The sequence below is a fragment of the Trachypithecus francoisi genome, unplaced genomic scaffold, assembly GCF_009764315.1.
Source record: "Trachypithecus francoisi isolate TF-2019V2 unplaced genomic scaffold, Tfra_2.0 Lachesis_group19, whole genome shotgun sequence".
Taxonomy (NCBI): domain Eukaryota; kingdom Metazoa; phylum Chordata; class Mammalia; order Primates; family Cercopithecidae; genus Trachypithecus; species Trachypithecus francoisi.
The window spans coordinates 34,987,796-35,006,666 of NW_022681464.1; the positions used below are offsets into that span (position 1 = coordinate 34,987,796).

Sequence of the window (18,871 nt, forward strand, 5' to 3'; positions counted from 1 at the left end):
ACAGTGGTGTGCACCTGTAGTCCCCGCTGCTTGGGAGGCTGAGACATGAGAGTTGCTTGAACTCAGGAGGGAGAGGTTACAGTGAGCTGAGATCACGCCATTGCACTGCAGCCTGGGTGACAGAGCAAGACTCTGTCTCAAAAAGAAAAATAAATAAAGGGGAAATTAGTTTACATTAAATACAGTGCTTTTTGAAATGTAAAATGTTGAAGATTAAAATATATTAAATTTTTGATGTGGCCATTCTAATTTCCACTGTGGTTCTCTGGAGCAGTAACTCAGAGTATTTTTTTCTGTGGGTCTGATTTCAGCATGTTATTGGCATTAGACCCACAGAAAAAATATCTTTGAGGTATGCTCAAGATTAATTTAAATAACCTATCTTAATACTGAATTACTTATCAATTATAAGCAATACTTTTTTATAATTTATGTTTTTAGTGAATAGTATTGAATAAATGGAATGCAAAGGTAACACAAAAAGTATTCAACAAATAAAATTGGGAACACTGGTAATTTTGTGACAGAGCACGTGGGGGGTTTGGTACGAAACAGGTAAAATTCTCACTTTTAACCATTCTTTATAGATTATATGGTTAAGTGTATAATACAAACTTTTTTTTTTCTTTTTTTTTTTGAGACGGAGTCTTGCTCAGTCACCCAGGCTGGAGTGCAGTGGCGCGATCTCCACTCACTGCAAGCTCCGCCTCCCGGGTTCACGCCATTCTCCGGACTCAGCCTCCCGAGTAGCTGGGACTACAGGCGCCCACCAATATGCCCGGCTAATTTTTTTTTTTTTGTATTTTTAGTAGAGACAGGGTTTCACTGTGTTAGCCAGGATGGTCTTGATCTCCTGACCTCGTGATCTGCCCGTCTCGGCCTCCCAAAGTGCTGGGATTACAGGCGTGAGCCACCATGCCTGGCCAATACAAACTTTTTTTTAAAAAGGTATTTGAATATTATTTGAATATAAGCAAATAACTGATCCCAGAGTTTGGAAAGAATTTCTAAATATAAAATATGAAAATAAGGGGAAGAACTGGGTAGATACTGTTATATAAATGTTGAGAAGTCTCTACATCCAATTTTTTTTTTTTTTTGAGACAACGTCTCACTCTTGTCCCCTAGACTGGAGTGCGATGGTACGATCTCGGCTCACTGCAACCTCTGCTTCCCGGGTTCAAGCAATTCTTCTGCCTCAGCCCCCCGAGTAGCTGGGATTACAAGCACCAGCCACCACGCCCGGCTAGTTTTGGTATTTTTAATAGAGACGGGATTTCACCATGTTGGCCAGGCTGGTCTCGAACTCCTGACCTCAGGTGATCCACCCACCTCGGCCTACCAAAGTGTTGGGATTACAGGCATGAGCCGCCACTCCCGGCCCCCAAAAAATTTTAAACAAAATTAAAAGACAAGTGACAAACTGGTAGTAATGGTGAGTAGGGATCAGTTTGAGGAAGTAATAAGAATGGCTGAAGTGGCTAATAATCATGTGAAAATGTGTCACCTCAAGGAAATAAAATTGAGATGAAACTTTTAAAAAGTATGTATTGAATTGGTAAATAGTTTTTAAAATAAAAACCTAGTGCTAGGGATTGTGGAGTGATATTTACTTGCATGTCTTTAAATTAAATTCTCTGCATTCAAATCATTTTAGTTACAGCCATTTATTCAATAAAAATTTCAGTTAAAGTGTCAAGATAATGTGCTTGTCAACTATATAGTACTGAATAAATCAAGACATGGCCCCTCTCCACAAGGAGCTTGTAATTTAGCAAGAAAAATAAGTAATTATCAAGAAGTGTGGTATGTATTAATTGGGGAGAGAATAAAATTATACAGGAATATCAGGAATACATCAGGAGATGCCTGTACTGTTTTGTCAGAGATAAGAGAAAGCTAAAACCAGAAGAGTCAATGGAAATTATTTGGAGAGGAGTGGAAGGAAGTGTTAGGGTCCAGGAGGTGAGAATCTGTGAAGGCCGTGAGGTAAGAGACCTTGACTGGCCTGTAAGATGTGAGGGAAGGAAAAGCCTGAGATGAGAGTGGGGAGGATGACAAGGTCTAGATTGGGGAGGATTCTTTATTTCTCTTTTTTTTTTGGTGGGGGGGGACTAAGAAATTTGGAATTTATTTTAAGTGTGATGGAAAAACACCAAAAGTCATTAAACTAATAAGTAAAAAATATATATTAAATTTGCTGTTTCAAAAGCAGCATTTGGGACTTTATTCAACTAAATGGGAGTGAGGGAAGATGAGTCAAGGATGATTCCTAGGTGATGTCATTTACTTAGGGACTTTAGAAGAGAAGCAAATTGGTATTGGGGTGGGAGTGTGCAACGGAGGCAGTAAGTTCCATTTTGGAGATGCTGAATGAGGTTTTTGATGAGACATCCATGTGAAAATGTTGCATATATAGGTTTTGAAGCTCAGAATTACGTTTTGAACCAAAGAAAGCAAATTGTAATGAAGATAATACACTGAGTGTTGACAAATGGTGCCTTAACTGATTTGATATATGCTACCTTTCTCTTCGTTTACTTTATCCTGTATTAAAGGATAAATAGCTGATTTTTGAGTAGTGGCAAGTATTGCAGGATGGAGTTTAGGGATACTTAACCTGAAATCCATAGACCTCCCCTAAAGAGTCCATGGATGAAATTTGAAGTCTTTAAACTTGGATGAGAAAAGGTGAATGTTTTCTCTAACTTGTAACTTAATTTTAGCACTTGTTTCAATTCTGAGCATAGGCAGCAATTCAGTCATTAGCAGTAGTTGTTAATTTTTATTACCAATAGAAATTATAGATGTTTTCTTATTACAGTTGTGACAGCTATCTCTAAATATCATTTATGCTCATCACTACTTTGAAATTACTGCCACTAGATCTTGTGACATAATATATTAATAAAGAAGCATATATACTACTGAATTACACATGTTTTTAAAAAGCCTATTACTGAATTTTAATATAATTGGCTCCTTTTTTTTTTTTTTTGGAGACAGACTCTCACTCTATCACCCAGGCTGGAGTGCAGTAGCACGATCTTGGCTCACTGCAACCTCCACCTCCCAGGTTCAAGCAATTCTCCTGTCTTGGCCTCCCAGGTAGCTGGGATTACAGGCGCCCACCACCATGCCTGGCTAATTTTTAAAAATTTTAGTTTTAGTAGAGATGGGGTTTCACCATGTTGGCCAAGCTTGTCTCGAACTCCTGACCTCAGATGATCCACCCACCTCGGCCTCCCAAAGTGCTGGGATTAACATATATGAGCCACTGCACCTGGCTTAATTGTCTTTTAATCATATATAATTTTTGTGCTTCAAAAAATATTTTGAAAAAAGGCCATAGGCTTCACTTGACTGCCAAAGAGATCCATGGCACCAAAAAAGGGTACAAAACTCTAGCAGTGGAAAAGTAAGGAATGTGAGTGTTTAACACTGGGCAATAGGAAATAAATGTATTTCTAATCTGTATTGCTTTTGTTTTTACAGAACCTCAAACATAAAACTAGACAAGATAATGAAAGAATTGGATGAAGAGGTACTTTTTGTTTTCTAATCAGAAGTTTCCTTTTTGAGATTTTTCCCTCTTTCAACTTGTTTCATTTCCTGAGAAAATTGTATTTGAACTCTATAGTTTGAAACACAAAACAGAGCCAGAGAATTGTGATGAGAGCCTTACCTTGGAACTGCAGTTTCAAGTGGTACAGATTAGATTATAGTTTAGTTTCCTTTGTACAATTGTATTCTACAGCCATATTGAAATTTTAGTATGTAAATTTCAGTTCAGTGGTTCTTGATGGTTGAAATGTGAGAAAGGAGCCAGAGAAGCAAGCGATCAGAAAGTGAATCTCAAACTGTATCAGAAAGAGATAGACAAATAAGGAAAAGAAAGAAACACAGTTTAAAATATTTTTAAAAGATTAACACTGACATAATCTCATATAATCAAATGGGAAATATATTGATTTTAGAATGTTCATCTTTTCCATGGTTACCTGTCAAAATTTTTTTATTATCAAAGAAACAATAACAAGCATTCATAATTCAGATGTTTGTTTGCAAATATGTAATACATTTCCATTCCTCTTAGTCAACTTCTAAATATATTTCTACTGTGTCTATGAGTCCCATGAAAAGAAATACACTCTCTGTAGTCTTCTCCTAATACATTATTTTGTCCTTTTTTAGGTTTAATTTCTGATCGTTTTTATGCTGTGTTAATTTTTTCTTCCCTTATAGAATGATATCTGTCAATGGCTTGCTTTCTTTCATGGGTGGCTTTGGATATCCATGTAATCATCTAGGAAGATTTAGAGAGCATTTTACTAACTTGCCTTTGTATTTAGCCTTAGCAGTATATATTTGACTCTGAATGTTTAAGGAGTCCTTTTTTGCATATCTTCCACTTATATTTAACTTTTAAAACACAGATAAAATTCAAATGTGCTAGATTTAAGTTATTCATTTTTCCAAATTAGAAGTAGAGAGGGAAATTTGAGGTATGAAATTAAAATAGTCTCACTTCTAGAAAGATGGAGTAAAAGTACCTTTCCGTATTCCTCCCAGTAAGGACAGCTAAAAACCCTAAACATTAAACATAAAGCAAACATAAAAAGATTTCGAAAGGTGGAAAGAAGGCAAACCAGCCTGGGTTACTTGTGTCCTGAGAAACAACACATGGATGAATCTTCAGGGTTTTCTTTTTGCTGCGTGTATCCTAGACAGGGTGCCGGAGAAGCCAGCAACCTCGAAATATCAACAATTGCAGACAAAGCTCCAAAAAAAGCTAATTTCCTTAGCCTAAAGACCCGAAAAGGAGCAGGCTAGCAAGTCAGAAAACTTATACTATCACTGCTTTTTTTAGCCAAACACCACAGAAAAACGGTGGCCCCATTCTTAACAGCAAAGGCTGAGTGGGAAGTCTAGATTTCCATCTCCACTATGCTGTAGCACACCGCAACTTCCAATTAGAATAGTGTCAGAGAAGGCCCAGTAAAGGAATTTCATCTCCCGTGGGCAGTAACAAACCTTCCTTCTCTCCCCAGACAGCATAGCAGTGACCATGTGGGGAATCTACACTTACACTCCCCGCTGGCAGTAATGGGGTGCCCCTCCCACTGCCTTCTGGGTTGGTTTCAAAAGAGGCATGGTAGGGAGTCAGAACTTTCGACTGAAAATAACAAGCTGCCCTCCACAATGCAATGTCATCTGTGGGGGCCACATGAGGAGCAGCCATGGTGCACTCGGTGGAGGCCTGGTAGAGCGCCAGAACTCCTGCTTCCACCCAGCAATGATAAGGATCTGCTCCCTTCCCCACCTGAGGTGTCAGTAGAAGCTGAGTGGAAAACCTGGACTTCTACAAACTCCACCTGGCAGAAAAGAGGCAGCACCCCCCTAGTTTCACCAGAACAGTGTCAGAGGAGACCTTCTAAAAGAGATTTTAAATAAGATCCAGAATGCTGTAAGATAATGTCCAGGTTTGAATAGAAAACTACTCATCATCATCAGAACTAGGAAAATTTTAACTGGAATGAGAAACAATAATAAACTAATACCAACGCTCAGATGACACAGATGTTAGAATTATCTGACAAGGATTTAAAGGAATCATCATAAATATGTTTCAGTGAGCAACTATAAACATATAAACAAGCAAAAAAATAGTCTCAGAAAGACATAGTATAAAATAGAGCCAACCAAAAATTGCAATAACTGAAATAACAGTCTCAATAGATGGTGTCAGCAGCAGCAGAGGGAACAATGCAGAGGAACGAATCAGAGACCTTCAACAAAGAAAAATAGAAATTATGCAGTCTGAACAACAGAGAGAAAATGGTCAGAAAAAAAGTGACAGAGCCTCTGGGACCTGTAGAACTATAACAATGAAATTCTCACATTCATGTCACTCAAATTACTAAAGGGGAGGAGAAAAAGGGGGTGGGAAGAAATGATGATGGAAAATTCAACAAATTTGACAGAAGACCTGAACTGACTAACAAAAGACATAAACCACCAAGAAGCTTAACAAACCACAAAAAGTGTAAACCCAAAGATATCCACACCAAGACACAATAGTCAGATTTCTGAAAATTAATGACAAAAAAGAAATCTTAAATACAGGGCACACCTTACCTAGAAAGGAAAGAACAGTGTAAGTGACAGCTGATTTCTTACCAGAAACCATGGAGGCCAGGGGGAAGTGGCATGACTTTTTCAGGTGCTAAAAAAACAAAAAAACAAACCTATCAACCCAGAATTCTGTGTTCAATTAAAATATCCTTCTCAAATGAAAAAGAAAATGACAACATTCTCAGATGAGGAAAAACTAAGATAGTGTGTTACCAGCACACCTTCCCTAAAGGAATTGCTAAAAAAAATTCTCTAAACAGAAAGGAAATGATAAAAGAAGGAATCTTGGCCGGGAGGGGTGGCTCACATCTGTAATCCCAATGCTTTGGGAGGCTGAGGCGAGCAGATCAGTTGAGACCAGAAGTTCAAGACCAGCCTGGCCAACATGGCGAAACCCCATCTTAAAATACAAAAAAAATTAGCCAAATGTGGTAGCGCATGCTTGTAATCCTAGCTCAGGAGGCTGAGGCTAGAGAATTGCTTGAACCTGGGAGGTGGAGGTTGGAGTGAGCCAAGATTGCACCACTGCACTACAGCCTGGGTGACACAGCAAGACTGTCTCCAAAAGAAAAAGGAGGAATTTTGAATTACCAGGAATAAAGAAAGAGTAAAATATGGGTAAATACTTTTTTTTCTCCTCTTGATTTTTTTATAATAGGCAGTTGAAGCAGAAATTATATTGTCTAATATGATTCTCTGTGTATGAGAAAAAATATTTTAGACATTATAAACAGAGAATAATGGGTCATAAAGAAAGGTAAAGTTTTTAGGTCGAGTGTGGTGGCTCATGTCTGTAATCCCGGTGGATTGCTTGAGCCAGGAGTTCAAGACCAGCCTGAGCAACGAAGTGAAACCCCATCTCTACAAAAAATACAAAAATTAGCCAGGTGTGGTAGTGCACGCCTGTAGTCGCAGCTACTAGGGAGGTAGAGGTAGGAGGATTGCTTGAGTCCAGGAAGTTGAGGCTGCAGTGCCATAAGCATACCACTGTAGTCCAGCGTGGGTGATAGAGTGAAACCTTTTCTCAAAAATAAATAAAAAATATAAAAATTTAAAAAAGAAAGGGGAGGTTTTTATACTTTAACTGGTAAGATGCCAATACCAGTAGAGTGTGCTATATATTAAGCTATGCATCTACAATGTAATGTCTATGGCAGCCACTGAAAGGCCTTACAAGGAGATACATTCAAAAACACCGTAGGTAAATCAAAAGGAATGCTAAAAAAAATTCTCTAAACAGAAAGGAAATGATAAAAGAAGGAATCTTGGCCGGGAGGGGTGGCTCACATCTGTAATCCCAATGCTTTGGGAGGCTGAGGCGAGCAGATCAGTTGAGACCAGAAGTTCAAGACCAGCCTGGCCAACATGGCGAAACCCCATCTTAAAATACAAAAAAAATTAGCCAAATGTGGTAGCGCATGCTTGTAATCCTAGCTCAGGAGGCTGAGGCTAGAGAATTGCTTGAACCTGGGAGGTGGAGGTTGGAGTGAGCCAAGATTGCACCACTGCACTACAGCCTGGGTGACACAGCAAGACTGTCTCCAAAAGAAAAAGGAGGAATTTTGAATTACCAGGAATAAAGAAAGAGTAAAATATGGGTAAATACTTTTTTTTCTCCTCTTGATTTTTTTATAATAGGCAGTTGAAGCAGAAATTATATTGTCTAATATGATTCTCTGTGTATGAGAAAAAATATTTTAGACATTATAAACAGAGAATAATGGGTCATAAAGAAAGGTAAAGTTTTTAGGTCGAGTGTGGTGGCTCATGTCTGTAATCCCGGTGGATTGCTTGAGCCCAGGAGTTCAAGACCAGCCTGAGCAACGAAGTGAAACCCCATCTCTACAAAAAATACAAAAATTAGCCAGGTGTGGTAGTGCACGCCTGTAGTCGCAGCTACTAGGGAGGTAGAGGTAGGAGGATTGCTTGAGTCCAGGAAGTTGAGGCTGCAGTGCCATAAGCATACCACTGTAGTCCAGCGTGGGTGATAGAGTGAAACCTTTTCTCAAAAATAAATAAAAAATATAAAAATTTAAAAAAGAAAGGGGAGGTTTTTATACTTTAACTGGTAAGATGCCAATACCAGTAGAGTGTGCTATATATTAAGCTATGCATCTACAATGTAATGTCTATGGCAGCCACTGAAAGGCCTTACAAGGAGATACATTCAAAAACACCGTAGGTAAATCAAAAGGAATGCTAAAATAATATTCAGGTAACCACAGAAAGACAGGAAAGAAAATGTAGAAATAACAGAGATCAAACAAAAATGGCAGATTTAACCCTAACATACTACCAATAATAACATTAAATGGAAATTGAATGGAATACCAATCAAAAGAGGTGGTAGGCGTAGATTTTTTTAAATCCCCCATTTATGTATCTGTCAGAAACTCTTCAAATATAACAATATAGGGAAGTTGAATATCAGAAGATGTAAAGAGATAACATACAAATATTAAAAAGAAAGCAGCAATATTGACAATGTTAATACCTTAACGTAGACTTCAGAGCAAAGAAAATTACCATGAGCATAGAGGAATATTACATAATGATAAGAGTTAAGCCACCAAAAATAAAAAAAAATCCTAACTGTACACTACACAAAAGAGCTACAAAATATGTGAAGCAAAAGTTAATAAAACTGAAAGGAGAAATAGACCAATCCATAATTATTGTTGGAGACTTCAACACCCCTAAGAATTACCAAACATAGGAGAACTCAACCACACTGTCAGCCATCAGAATTTGTTCAACATTTACAGAACTCTCTGCTTAACAGCAGAATATGCCTTCTTTTCAAGTGCCTAAGGAACACACACCAGGTTAGACTACATGCTAAGCTATAAAACAAACACATTTGAAAGCACTGAAATCATACAGAGAGTTTCCTGACCAAAATGTACAGATGAGAATAACAGAAAAATCTGCAAACACATGGAAAGCAAACAACAAACTTCTAGATAATCCAGAGGTCAAAGAAGAAGTCTCAGTGAAAAAAATACATTGGAATGTTAATTATGTCTCATAAAACTGTTATGGCTCTTCATCTTTAAAAAATGTTTGAACAATGAAGTGAAAATACATCAGAATTTGTGAGATGCTGTTAACATAGTGATGAAGGTTAATTTATAGCACTAAATGCCTACCTTAGGAAAGAGGAGAAGTCTGAAATCAATAATTTAAACTCCTGCTTCTGGAAACGAGAATAAGAAGAGTGAAATAAACCCAAAACAGACAGAAGGAAGGACAAGTAACAAGAAGAGCAGAGAATAATGCAGTTAAAAGCAGAGAAACAATAGAGAAAAACAGTGAAACAAAAAACTGTGTGAAAAGATCAACAAAATTAACAAATCTCTAGCAAGACTGATAAAGGAAAAAGAGAGGACACAAGTTACCAGTATGAGGAATGAAATAGGGCTAGGGCATATACTATAGACCATATAGGTATCAAAAGAATCATAAGGAAATACTATGAACAGTTCTAAACACAATTAAGACATTTAGATGAAAGGGACTAACTTCTCAAAAAACAAACTACCACAACTCATACAGTGTGAAATAGGTAATTTCAGTAGCCCTATATAAGTGTTAAGGAAAGTGAATCCATACTTTTAAAACTTTTTAGATAATATGGATGACAAATAAACATATGAAAAGAGGTTCATGTAATTAGTCATTTGGGAAGTGCAAATTAAAATTACCATAAAATATTACTCCATAACTATGGAAAAACAGTAAGTTTTAAAATTATGTCAATAACGAACTGGCAAGGATATGGAGAAACTAGATCACTTGGACATTGCAGATGGGGATATGAAATGGTACAGACATTCTGGAAAACCAACTGGCTGTGTTCCTGAAAAACTAAACATGTACCTACTATGTGACCTAGCAATTGTATTCTTGGGCATTTATTCCAGAAAAATGAAAATTTATATTCTCACCAAAACCTGTACACTAGTGTTTATAATAGCTCTATTTGTAATAACCAAAAACTGAAAACAATCAAAATGTTCCACAGTAGGTGAATGGTTGAACAAACTTTGGTACATTTGTACCATAGAATACTCAGCCACAAGAAGGAATAAACTGGAGATACATACAATACATAGATGGATTTTAAGGACTTTATGTTGAGTTAAAAAAAAAAAAACCTGGCTTGGCTGGGCATGGTGGCTCGGGCCTGTAATCCTAGCACTTTGGGATGCCAAGGCAGGCAGATCACGAGGTCAGGAAGTTGAGACCATCCTGGCCAACATGGTGAAATCTCATCTCTACTAAAAATACAAAAAAAAAAAAAAAAAAAAAACTGTCTCAAAAAGTCATGTATTGCATAGTTCCATTTATATAACATTCTCAAAAAGACAAAATTATAGAAATGGAGAACCATTAGTTGCCAGGAATATGGGTGGTGGGAGAACAGGGATGGATGTAGCTATAACTAGTGACTGGAAAGAGATTGTTGTGATGACCAGTTCTGTATCTTCATTGTGGTGGTGCTTACATGAACCTACATATGTGATAAAATGACAGAACTGTACACACCTTATACCAGTGAGAATTTTCTGATTTTGTTATTGTACTATTGTTATATATAACGTAACTACTGGGGGAAGCTGAGTGGAAGGGCACTTGGGATCTCTCTCTACTATCTCTGCAACTTTCTTTGAATGTATAATTATCTAAAAATTAAAGTTAGAATGAGTTAGAATGATGAAGTCTTAGAAAGACCTTGAATGATTTATGTCCAATTTTTGCTTAAAGATGAGAAAGCCCAGAAACACTATAAAACAGGTTTCCTAATGTGGAGTCTTAAAAAGTGAAGCATCAAAAACAAGATTTACTGGTAGTGGTAACTCAGAAAGGTACACTTTTAAGTTGTGAAAATGTGGGTATTTTAGCCTGGGTACGGTGGCTCATGCCTGTAATCCCAGCACTTTGGGAGGCTGAGGCAAGCGGATCACTTGAGGTCAAGAGTTCAAGACCAGCCTGGCCAACATGACAAAACCTGTCTCTACCAAAAATAGAAAAATTAGCTAGGCACAGTGGTGCATCCCTGTAGTCTCAGCTACTTGGGAGACTGAGGCACGAGAAACACTTGAACCCTGGAGACAGAGGTTGCAGTGAGCCAAGATTGTGCCGCTGCACTGCAGCCTGGGCAACAGAGTGAGAATCTGTCTCAAAAAAATAAAAAAAAAATAGACAAAACAAATTGGTATTTTAATCCTCCTCTCTCTGGTAGTTTCTTTTTCTACAATAACAATTTCCTTGATTGCTTTTTAATACACATTGGTGGGTAGATACCTAGAACATCTTAGATAAGCAAGTTGTTGACAGAGATAGGATTAAGGGAGACATCGAGGAAATGGTGAACTCACTGCACATTCTGTACCATCTGGTAATGTTTGAACTTTTCATCACTTTATTATCAGATGATCCTTTCATGTTTCATTCCTTAAATTTGGGGTTGTTATGCCAAAATATTGGTAACACAATATGATTGTCTTAAACTTAGAGAGCGGCTTTCAGTCTGAAAAGATTCACAGGGTTGTATTTTAAATTTTTGGAGCCAGAAGTCTCTGAAAATTTTACCTATCAAGTTCAAGTAAGCAGATTCTCACTGTCTTCTTAAAAGGCAAGCTACTTAGAAAGTTGTGTTAGGAGATAGGAGATACTATTTGCTTTTGAAACAGAACATTTGTCTTAAGTGTTTGTTTTTTTTTTCTTGTTTTTTGTTTTTTTTTTTATTTTTTTTTATTTTTTTATTTTTTTGAGGCGGAGTCTCGCTCTGTCGCCCGGACTGGAGTGCAGTGGCCGGATCTCAGCTCACTGCAAGCTCCGCCTCCCGGGTTTACACCATTCTCCTGCCTCAGCCTCCCGAGTAGCTGGGACTACAGGCGCCCGCCACCTCGCCCGGCTAGTTTTTGTATTTTTAGTAGAGACGGGGTTTCACTGTGTTAGCCAGGATGGTCTCGATCTCCTGACCTCGTGATCCGCCCGTCTCGGCCTCCCAAAGTGCTGGGATTACAGGCTTGAGCCACCGCGCCCGGCCGTTTTTTGTTTACAGTGAAACCCCGTCTCTACTAAAGAATACAAAAAACTAGCCGGGCGACGAGGCGGGCGCCTGTAGTCCCAGCTACTTGGGAGGCGGAGGCAGGAGAATGGCGTGAACCTGGGAGGCGGAGCTTGCAGTGAGCTGAGATCCGGCCACCGCACTCCAGCCTGGGCGACAGAGCCAGACTCCGTCTCAAAAAAAAAAAAAAAAAAAAAAAGAACAAAATACTCTCTTAAATGAATGACGAGAGTATTAATCACAATGGTAACTTTTATCATTATAATTTCAGGGAAATCAAAGAAGAAATCTAGAATCTACAGTGTCTCAAATTGAGAAGGAGAAAATGTTACTACAGCATAGAATTAATGAATACCAAAGAAAAGCTGAACAGGAAAATGAGAAGAGAAGAAATGTAGAAAATGAAGGTGAATTGTCACTACTTTTGAAAAATGATAAAATTTCTAACACTGTCATGAGGTTGTCTTTAATTTAGTGTCCATGATATGTACATAAAGCTGCAGTCCTAAGACACTTTATAAGCTAAATAACCCAGATCTCAAGTTAAATTTATAACATATTAAAGTAAATAGTAAGTAGTGTTTAACTAGAGTAGTGATTGTCATCATGGTGTGCTCCTGGGAAGCTTTAAAGACTACTGGTGCCTAAGTCCCAGCGATTCTAATTTAATTGGTCTAGATATGTGGCCTGAGTATCATCATTTTTTACAAGCCCCCTAGGTACTTCTAACAAGCAGCTGCGTCTAAGAACTGCTAAACTAGGATTTCTTGTGTTTTAATGCCTGTTACAAATATATTTAAAATACCTTTCTACGCCCATTGATGCACTGATTTCACTTCCATAAGTTATTTTACATACATACTCAGACTGCAAACTGATATATGCACAAGGCTATTCATTGTAGCATTGCTTAAAATGACAAAAAAATAAATGCAGTCAATGTTTATATGAAACATAATGTAATACATATATGAAACATAAAGGTAATCAATGCTATAATAAATTTTAGTACATCTATATGATAAAATACTATGCAGCTTATAAAAAAAATCATCTCCTTAAATACTGGTATAAAACAATCTCTAAGATATATCTTTAAGTGACAAAAACAAAGTACAGATTGCTTGTGTTTAAAACAAGAGTACTTGTCTATATATGCTTAAATTAAATATATATTAGGGAGGAGAGTCGGTTAAGGGAGACTCACAAGGAGCAAAAATGACTAAATGGAGAAGGGAAGCCTTATACTATCTACCATTTGATACGTGTTAAATTTTGTATTAAGATATTGAATTATCAAGCAATTGATCTATTGAAAAATAATATTAAAACTAGCTTTATAATTACACTAACAGAGTGATCTTATAAAGGGAATAAAGGAGTTGGAGTTGGAGATTTACAATAGTGAGAAGAAATCTGTTTTTGCACTTTGTATTATAAAATGATGTTCTACTTTTTAATGAATTTAAAATGCAAGTACTTCCAAATTGGAATTTGGCTTTGGGAGTGGACCTAATGTAGCTGAGTGTTATGGCCTAAGACTAAATGTCATTTTTTAAAAAAGGATTTATATGTTTCCACTATGAAAATTTTGTAATTTCTATATATTATTCTTTCATTTTCTAGTTTCTACATTAAAGGATCAGTTGGAAGACTTAAAGAAAGTAAGTCAGAATTCACAACTTGCTAATGAGAAGCTGTCCCAGTTACAAAAGCAGGTGAGTGTTTCAAATGAGGTTCCTTTTTTAAAAAAAATGTAGATAATTAAATTGTATTGCACTTTGGTCAGAAACCTATTTTCTTTCTTTCTTTTTTAAATAGCTGGAAGAAGCCAATGACTTACTTAGGACAGAATCGGACACAGCTGTAAGACTGAGGAAGAGTCACACAGAAATGAGCAAGTCAATTAGTCAGTTAGAGTCCCTGAACAGAGAGTTGCAAGAGAGAAATCGAATTTTAGAGAATTCTAAGTCACAAACAGACAAAGATTATTACCAGCTGCAAGCTATATTAGAAGCTGAACGAAGAGACAGAGGTCATGATTCTGAGATGATCGGAGACCTTCAAGGTAATTTTTTTTTTTATTGTGGTAAAATATGCATAACATGAAATTTATTATAACATTTTAACCATTTTTATGTATACAGTTCAGTGGGATTAAATGCATTTCACAGTGTATGCAACTGTCATAAGTGGAATCATAGAGTGTTTGTCCTTTTGCGTCTGGCTTTTTTCACTTAGCACAATGTCTTCAAGGTTTATCCATGTTGTGTGTGTCAGATTTTCCTTCCTTTTTAGGGCTCAGTAATATTCCATGGTATGTGTATACCACATTTTGTTCATCCACTCATCTATCAATGGAAGGAATATTTTATAATTTTTATTTTTAATTGTCAAAAAATATATAACATAAAATTTACCATCTTGATCATTTTTAAGTCTAAGTTAATATATTTATGAACATATTATCCTCATAAAGAAAATGACTTTGGTGAAACCAGAAATGGTTGCATTCTTTTTTATTTACATTTTTTTGAGATAGGAACTTGCTCTGTTGCCCAGGCTGGAGTGCAGTGGCATGATCACAGCTCACTGCAGACTTGAACTCCGGAGGTCAAGCAATTCTCCCACCTCAATTTCCTGAGTAGCTGGGACTACAGGTGCATGCCACCATGCTCAGCTAATTTTTGCATTTTTTGTAGAGACGGAGTTTCACCATTTTGCCCAGGCTGGTCTCAAACTCCTGGACTTAAGTGAAACACCCACCTTGACCTCCCAAAGTGCTGGCATTATGGGTATGACACACCACACCAGGCCAGCATTCTTTCTCTTTTAGGATAATGCCTACATTTGTATCACGTTGTAATTTCTTCGCCCTCACAGGTACTCCTGCGGGGTAGGTAATGTGGATATTTTTCAGTTTTACAGGTAAATTAACCAAAAACTTCATTTGAAAACTTGCCTAATTCATAAAGGTTTTACTCAAAGTGAGACTAATCCAGGCAAAGAGGATTATCACTATTAAAACCTAGGAATTCCTCATGCATTGTTGGTAGTAATAGAAACTCAGTTGCAGAAATAGAATCCTATTACGCATTAAAAGTTATACACTTGGGAACGTTTGAACTGGAGATACTGACAGTCTTTGTGAATCTAAGAGGCAAAAGATTGAGTATAACTAACAGTGAATAAATGAACAGTTTTTAAATAGTAATAAAATTCAGTTTGTTTTCAAAAAGATTCCTGGCTTTACGTACTTACATATTTTTCTATTTTCTATTCCTGTTAGTAGCAGCATCCATACTACCTAATCAAAACAAACATGCATGGAAGTTGCCAGATCTCTCAGGAAAAAATTGGAGGGAGGAGTTCATTTTAATCTTAGTTAGAGTTGGGAACATAGTTTCAGGTCCCTTGGGGCTTGATGATTAGCTATAATTCAGTGGAGAGAGGTCAGGGTCAGCTTTTGTGACTAAGGAAACAGAAAATACGATCTCCTGTTGGTTCTTAGTTGAGGAGTGTTGTGCAATCATATTTCTCAGGGACCAGGCTTAAAATAGATCTGAATATAACTAAGAAAGTAACCACTTTATATGTAATAGGAAAGTCACAGACTTCCTTAAATTGCTTTCCTAGGCCTTTTTATACAGCTTATTAGCTGTTTGAAAGTCTCTTCATCTCCCTTCTTTGTCTGTAAACCAAGGAGATAAGAATAGGTTACCTCTAATAAATCTTTCCAATTCTGAAATTCTTGTAAGTTTGTGATCTGTATTTGACTGAGCTTTGAGCTCCTTGCTTCAGAGGCAGAGATCATCCATGTACTATCAACAGTGGTTTTAAACTGTATCTATTTTTTAGATACCAGTTAAAGTTAAGGAAAATTTGTAGCATGATTTATTGTTTGTTTATCCTTTTTCAGTGTTTCCTTTGTTTAGTTTGGAACTTAAATGTGAAAAAAAGCTCACATACACTAAAATAATGCACACAACTTATGTGAGTTTCAACATACATATAAAAGGGCATTGTGGTTTTTTAAAAAAATCACAATGTTTATATTACTCTTTTCTGGTCTTTAAGAACTTTCAGGCTTCTCAAGTATAAATTTAGTTTGGGATGATGGGCTTCTGGCAGAGTCTTGATTGTTATTCATTAATGGAGTGTCCTCTATATATGACCTCTGTTGAATAGTCTTTTTTATTTTTTACTTTTTATAACCCTTTAAAGTATAAAAACTATTCTTAGCTTGAGATCTGTACAGAAACAGGCGGCAGCCCGGACATTTGCCAGTGCCTGGACTAGTGAAACAATAAGGCTGCGATTGATTACAGGGAAAGTTTCCAAAAGTTCAGGCTGTAGAGGCTTAATGAAAGTGATCAAAATGTTATGGAGGATTGAAAATTTTAACTGAATTGATAAGCTCTCATATAGTAAGTTTATCTGTGATTCTTCAGATTGAATGGCAAGAAACAATCTTTTTTAATTAACCATTTTTAAAAGTCTGGTTTTTTTTTTTTTTTTTGTATTGTTTGCACCAGAAGTGCTTCAGATTTTGGATTTTGGGCGGTTTGTGAGAATATTTGCATTATGAGTATCCCAAATCTGAAATCCTTGAATGTCATGTCAGTGGTCAAAAAGTTTCAGAATTTGGAGCATTTGGGATTTTTGGATTTTCCGATTAGGGATGCCTAACCTGTCCTGTAGTGGCCTCTTGTGTACTCATCATTTAGCTTCAGAAATCTTCATTTGGTAGCCAGTCGTATTTCATTTGATACCTCTACCTCCCCTTCCCAATCCTCTGACACTGAATTATTTTGAAGCGCATATCAGGCACCATGTTGTCCTTTTGTAAATACATCCTAATTTGTAAATATTTCATTATCTTAAAGATAGGGACTCTTTTTTAGAAAGACAAATATGCCGGGCGCGGTGGCTCAAGCCTGTAATCCCAGCACTTTGGGAGGCCGAGACGGGCGGATCACGAGGTCAGGAGATCGAGACCATCCTGGCTAATACGGTGAAACCCTGTCTCTACTTAAAAATACAAAAAACTAGCCGGGCGAGGTGGCGGGCGCCTGTAGTCCCAGCTACTCGGGAGGCTGAGGCAGGAGAATGGCATAAACCTGGGAGGCGGAGCTTGCAGTGAGCTGAGATCCGGCCACTGCACTCCAGCCTGGGTGGCAGAGCAAGACTCCGTCTCAAAAAAAAAAAAAAAAAAAAAATAGAAAGACAAATATAACTACAATGTCATTATCAAAGGTAGAAAATAGGTGACAGTTATTTAATATTATAAAATATCTAATTACTGCTTAAATTCCTCTAGTAGTCTCATAATTTGTTGTTATTATTGCATTTATTTTGCTTGAATTTGGATCCAAAGTTTGGACATTGCATTTCATTAATAACGTCCCTGAAGTTTATTTTAATCTGTATTTTCCTCCTCCCTTTTGTGTTTTTGCTATTGTTTTTGGTTAAAGAAACCAGGGTTTTTTTGGTCCTGTGAGTGGCTCCCGTTCAGAATTTTACTGATGTCATCCACTGGTATCATTTAGCATGTTGCTGTGTCCGCGATAGTACTTTAAACTAGATGTTAGATCTAGAGATGTGATCTACTTCGGGTAGGACTTTGTCAAGAATACTTATAAGTAGTAGTATTTAGGTACCAGGAGATACATAAACATAAAATCTGGACTGGGCACAGTGACTCACACCTGTAAAACCAACACTTGTGGGAGACTGAGGTGGGTGGATCTCTTGAGCCCTGGAGTTTGAGACCAACCTGAACAACATGATGAAACCCCATCTCTACAAAAAATACAAAAATTAGCCAGGTATGGTGGCACGCACCTGTAGTCCTAGCTACTTAGGAGGCTCAGGTGGAGGATTGCTTGAGCCCAGGAGACGGAGGTTGCAGTGAGCCGAAATCGTGCCACTGTACTTCAGCCTGGGCAACAGAGAGAGACCCTGTCTCAGAAACAACAACAAACAAACAAATATAAAACTTAAACTCTGGCTGTATCTTTTTGTGGTGTTAGTAGCCATTGATGATATCATTGCCTAGGACCTTTGTTTCCTTAGGAATTTGCAGTGGTGATCATCTATTTTTATCCTTATTCATTTGTTAATTGGCATACTGCTCTAGAGATAAACATTTCTTCATCAATTATATAGTAGTTACTTTGAGGTACAGCTTATAAAAGAAAGGTTAAATGCTTAATTATTTGTCAGTTTTTGGAACAGTGAGTTATTTCCCAGGCATCCTCCAAAGATGATTAGTGAATTTTTAAAATGTATCTATGAACTCATGAATTTTAATATATTTAATATATATTAGCCCTTTGCATTCTTCTTAATGATGCTCACTTGAAGTTTAGTAGGAATTATTTAAGTTTAGACACTACCCTAGTAGTTTTGGATAGCATCCTTGCTTTTTGATATGCATAGATTTTGCAGGTTATTTTTTGGCCCAGACTTGGAATCACCCATTTGCCTAGGAACTCCAGTTCCTTTTGTAGCATATGACATTCAGGGTCTGTAACCTGAATTCTATGGGTACTCACTACTGTTGGGTTGGTCAATGTTAGTAGGTCGTTTTAATGGACAGAGGTAGGGAACAATTTTTTTTGTAATTAATAATTTCTTATTTACTGTGATCAGGAACTA

The 18,871-nt window shown here is 37.1% G+C and overlaps 1 protein-coding gene and 1 long non-coding RNA gene across 3 annotated transcripts in view; both read left to right on the forward strand.

Moving 5' to 3' along the window:
- Positions 1-18,871, forward strand: part of ROCK1 (Rho associated coiled-coil containing protein kinase 1) — a 155,792-nt gene that overhangs the window by 86,368 nt on the left and 50,553 nt on the right. For both annotated transcript variants that reach the window (XM_033178174.1, XM_033178175.1), the window contains exons 13-16: positions 3,496-3,544; positions 12,483-12,618; positions 13,838-13,929; positions 14,033-14,279. In XM_033178174.1, the coding sequence (XP_033034065.1) occupies positions 3,496-3,544; positions 12,483-12,618; positions 13,838-13,929; positions 14,033-14,279 (524 nt within the window). The remainder of the gene's footprint in view (positions 1-3,495; positions 3,545-12,482; positions 12,619-13,837; positions 13,930-14,032; positions 14,280-18,871) is intronic.
- LOC117064084 lies at positions 6,995-10,291 on the forward strand. Its single transcript, XR_004429262.1, has 2 exons — positions 6,995-7,336; positions 8,318-10,291. It is a non-coding gene; the product is annotated as an uncharacterized LOC117064084 (long non-coding RNA).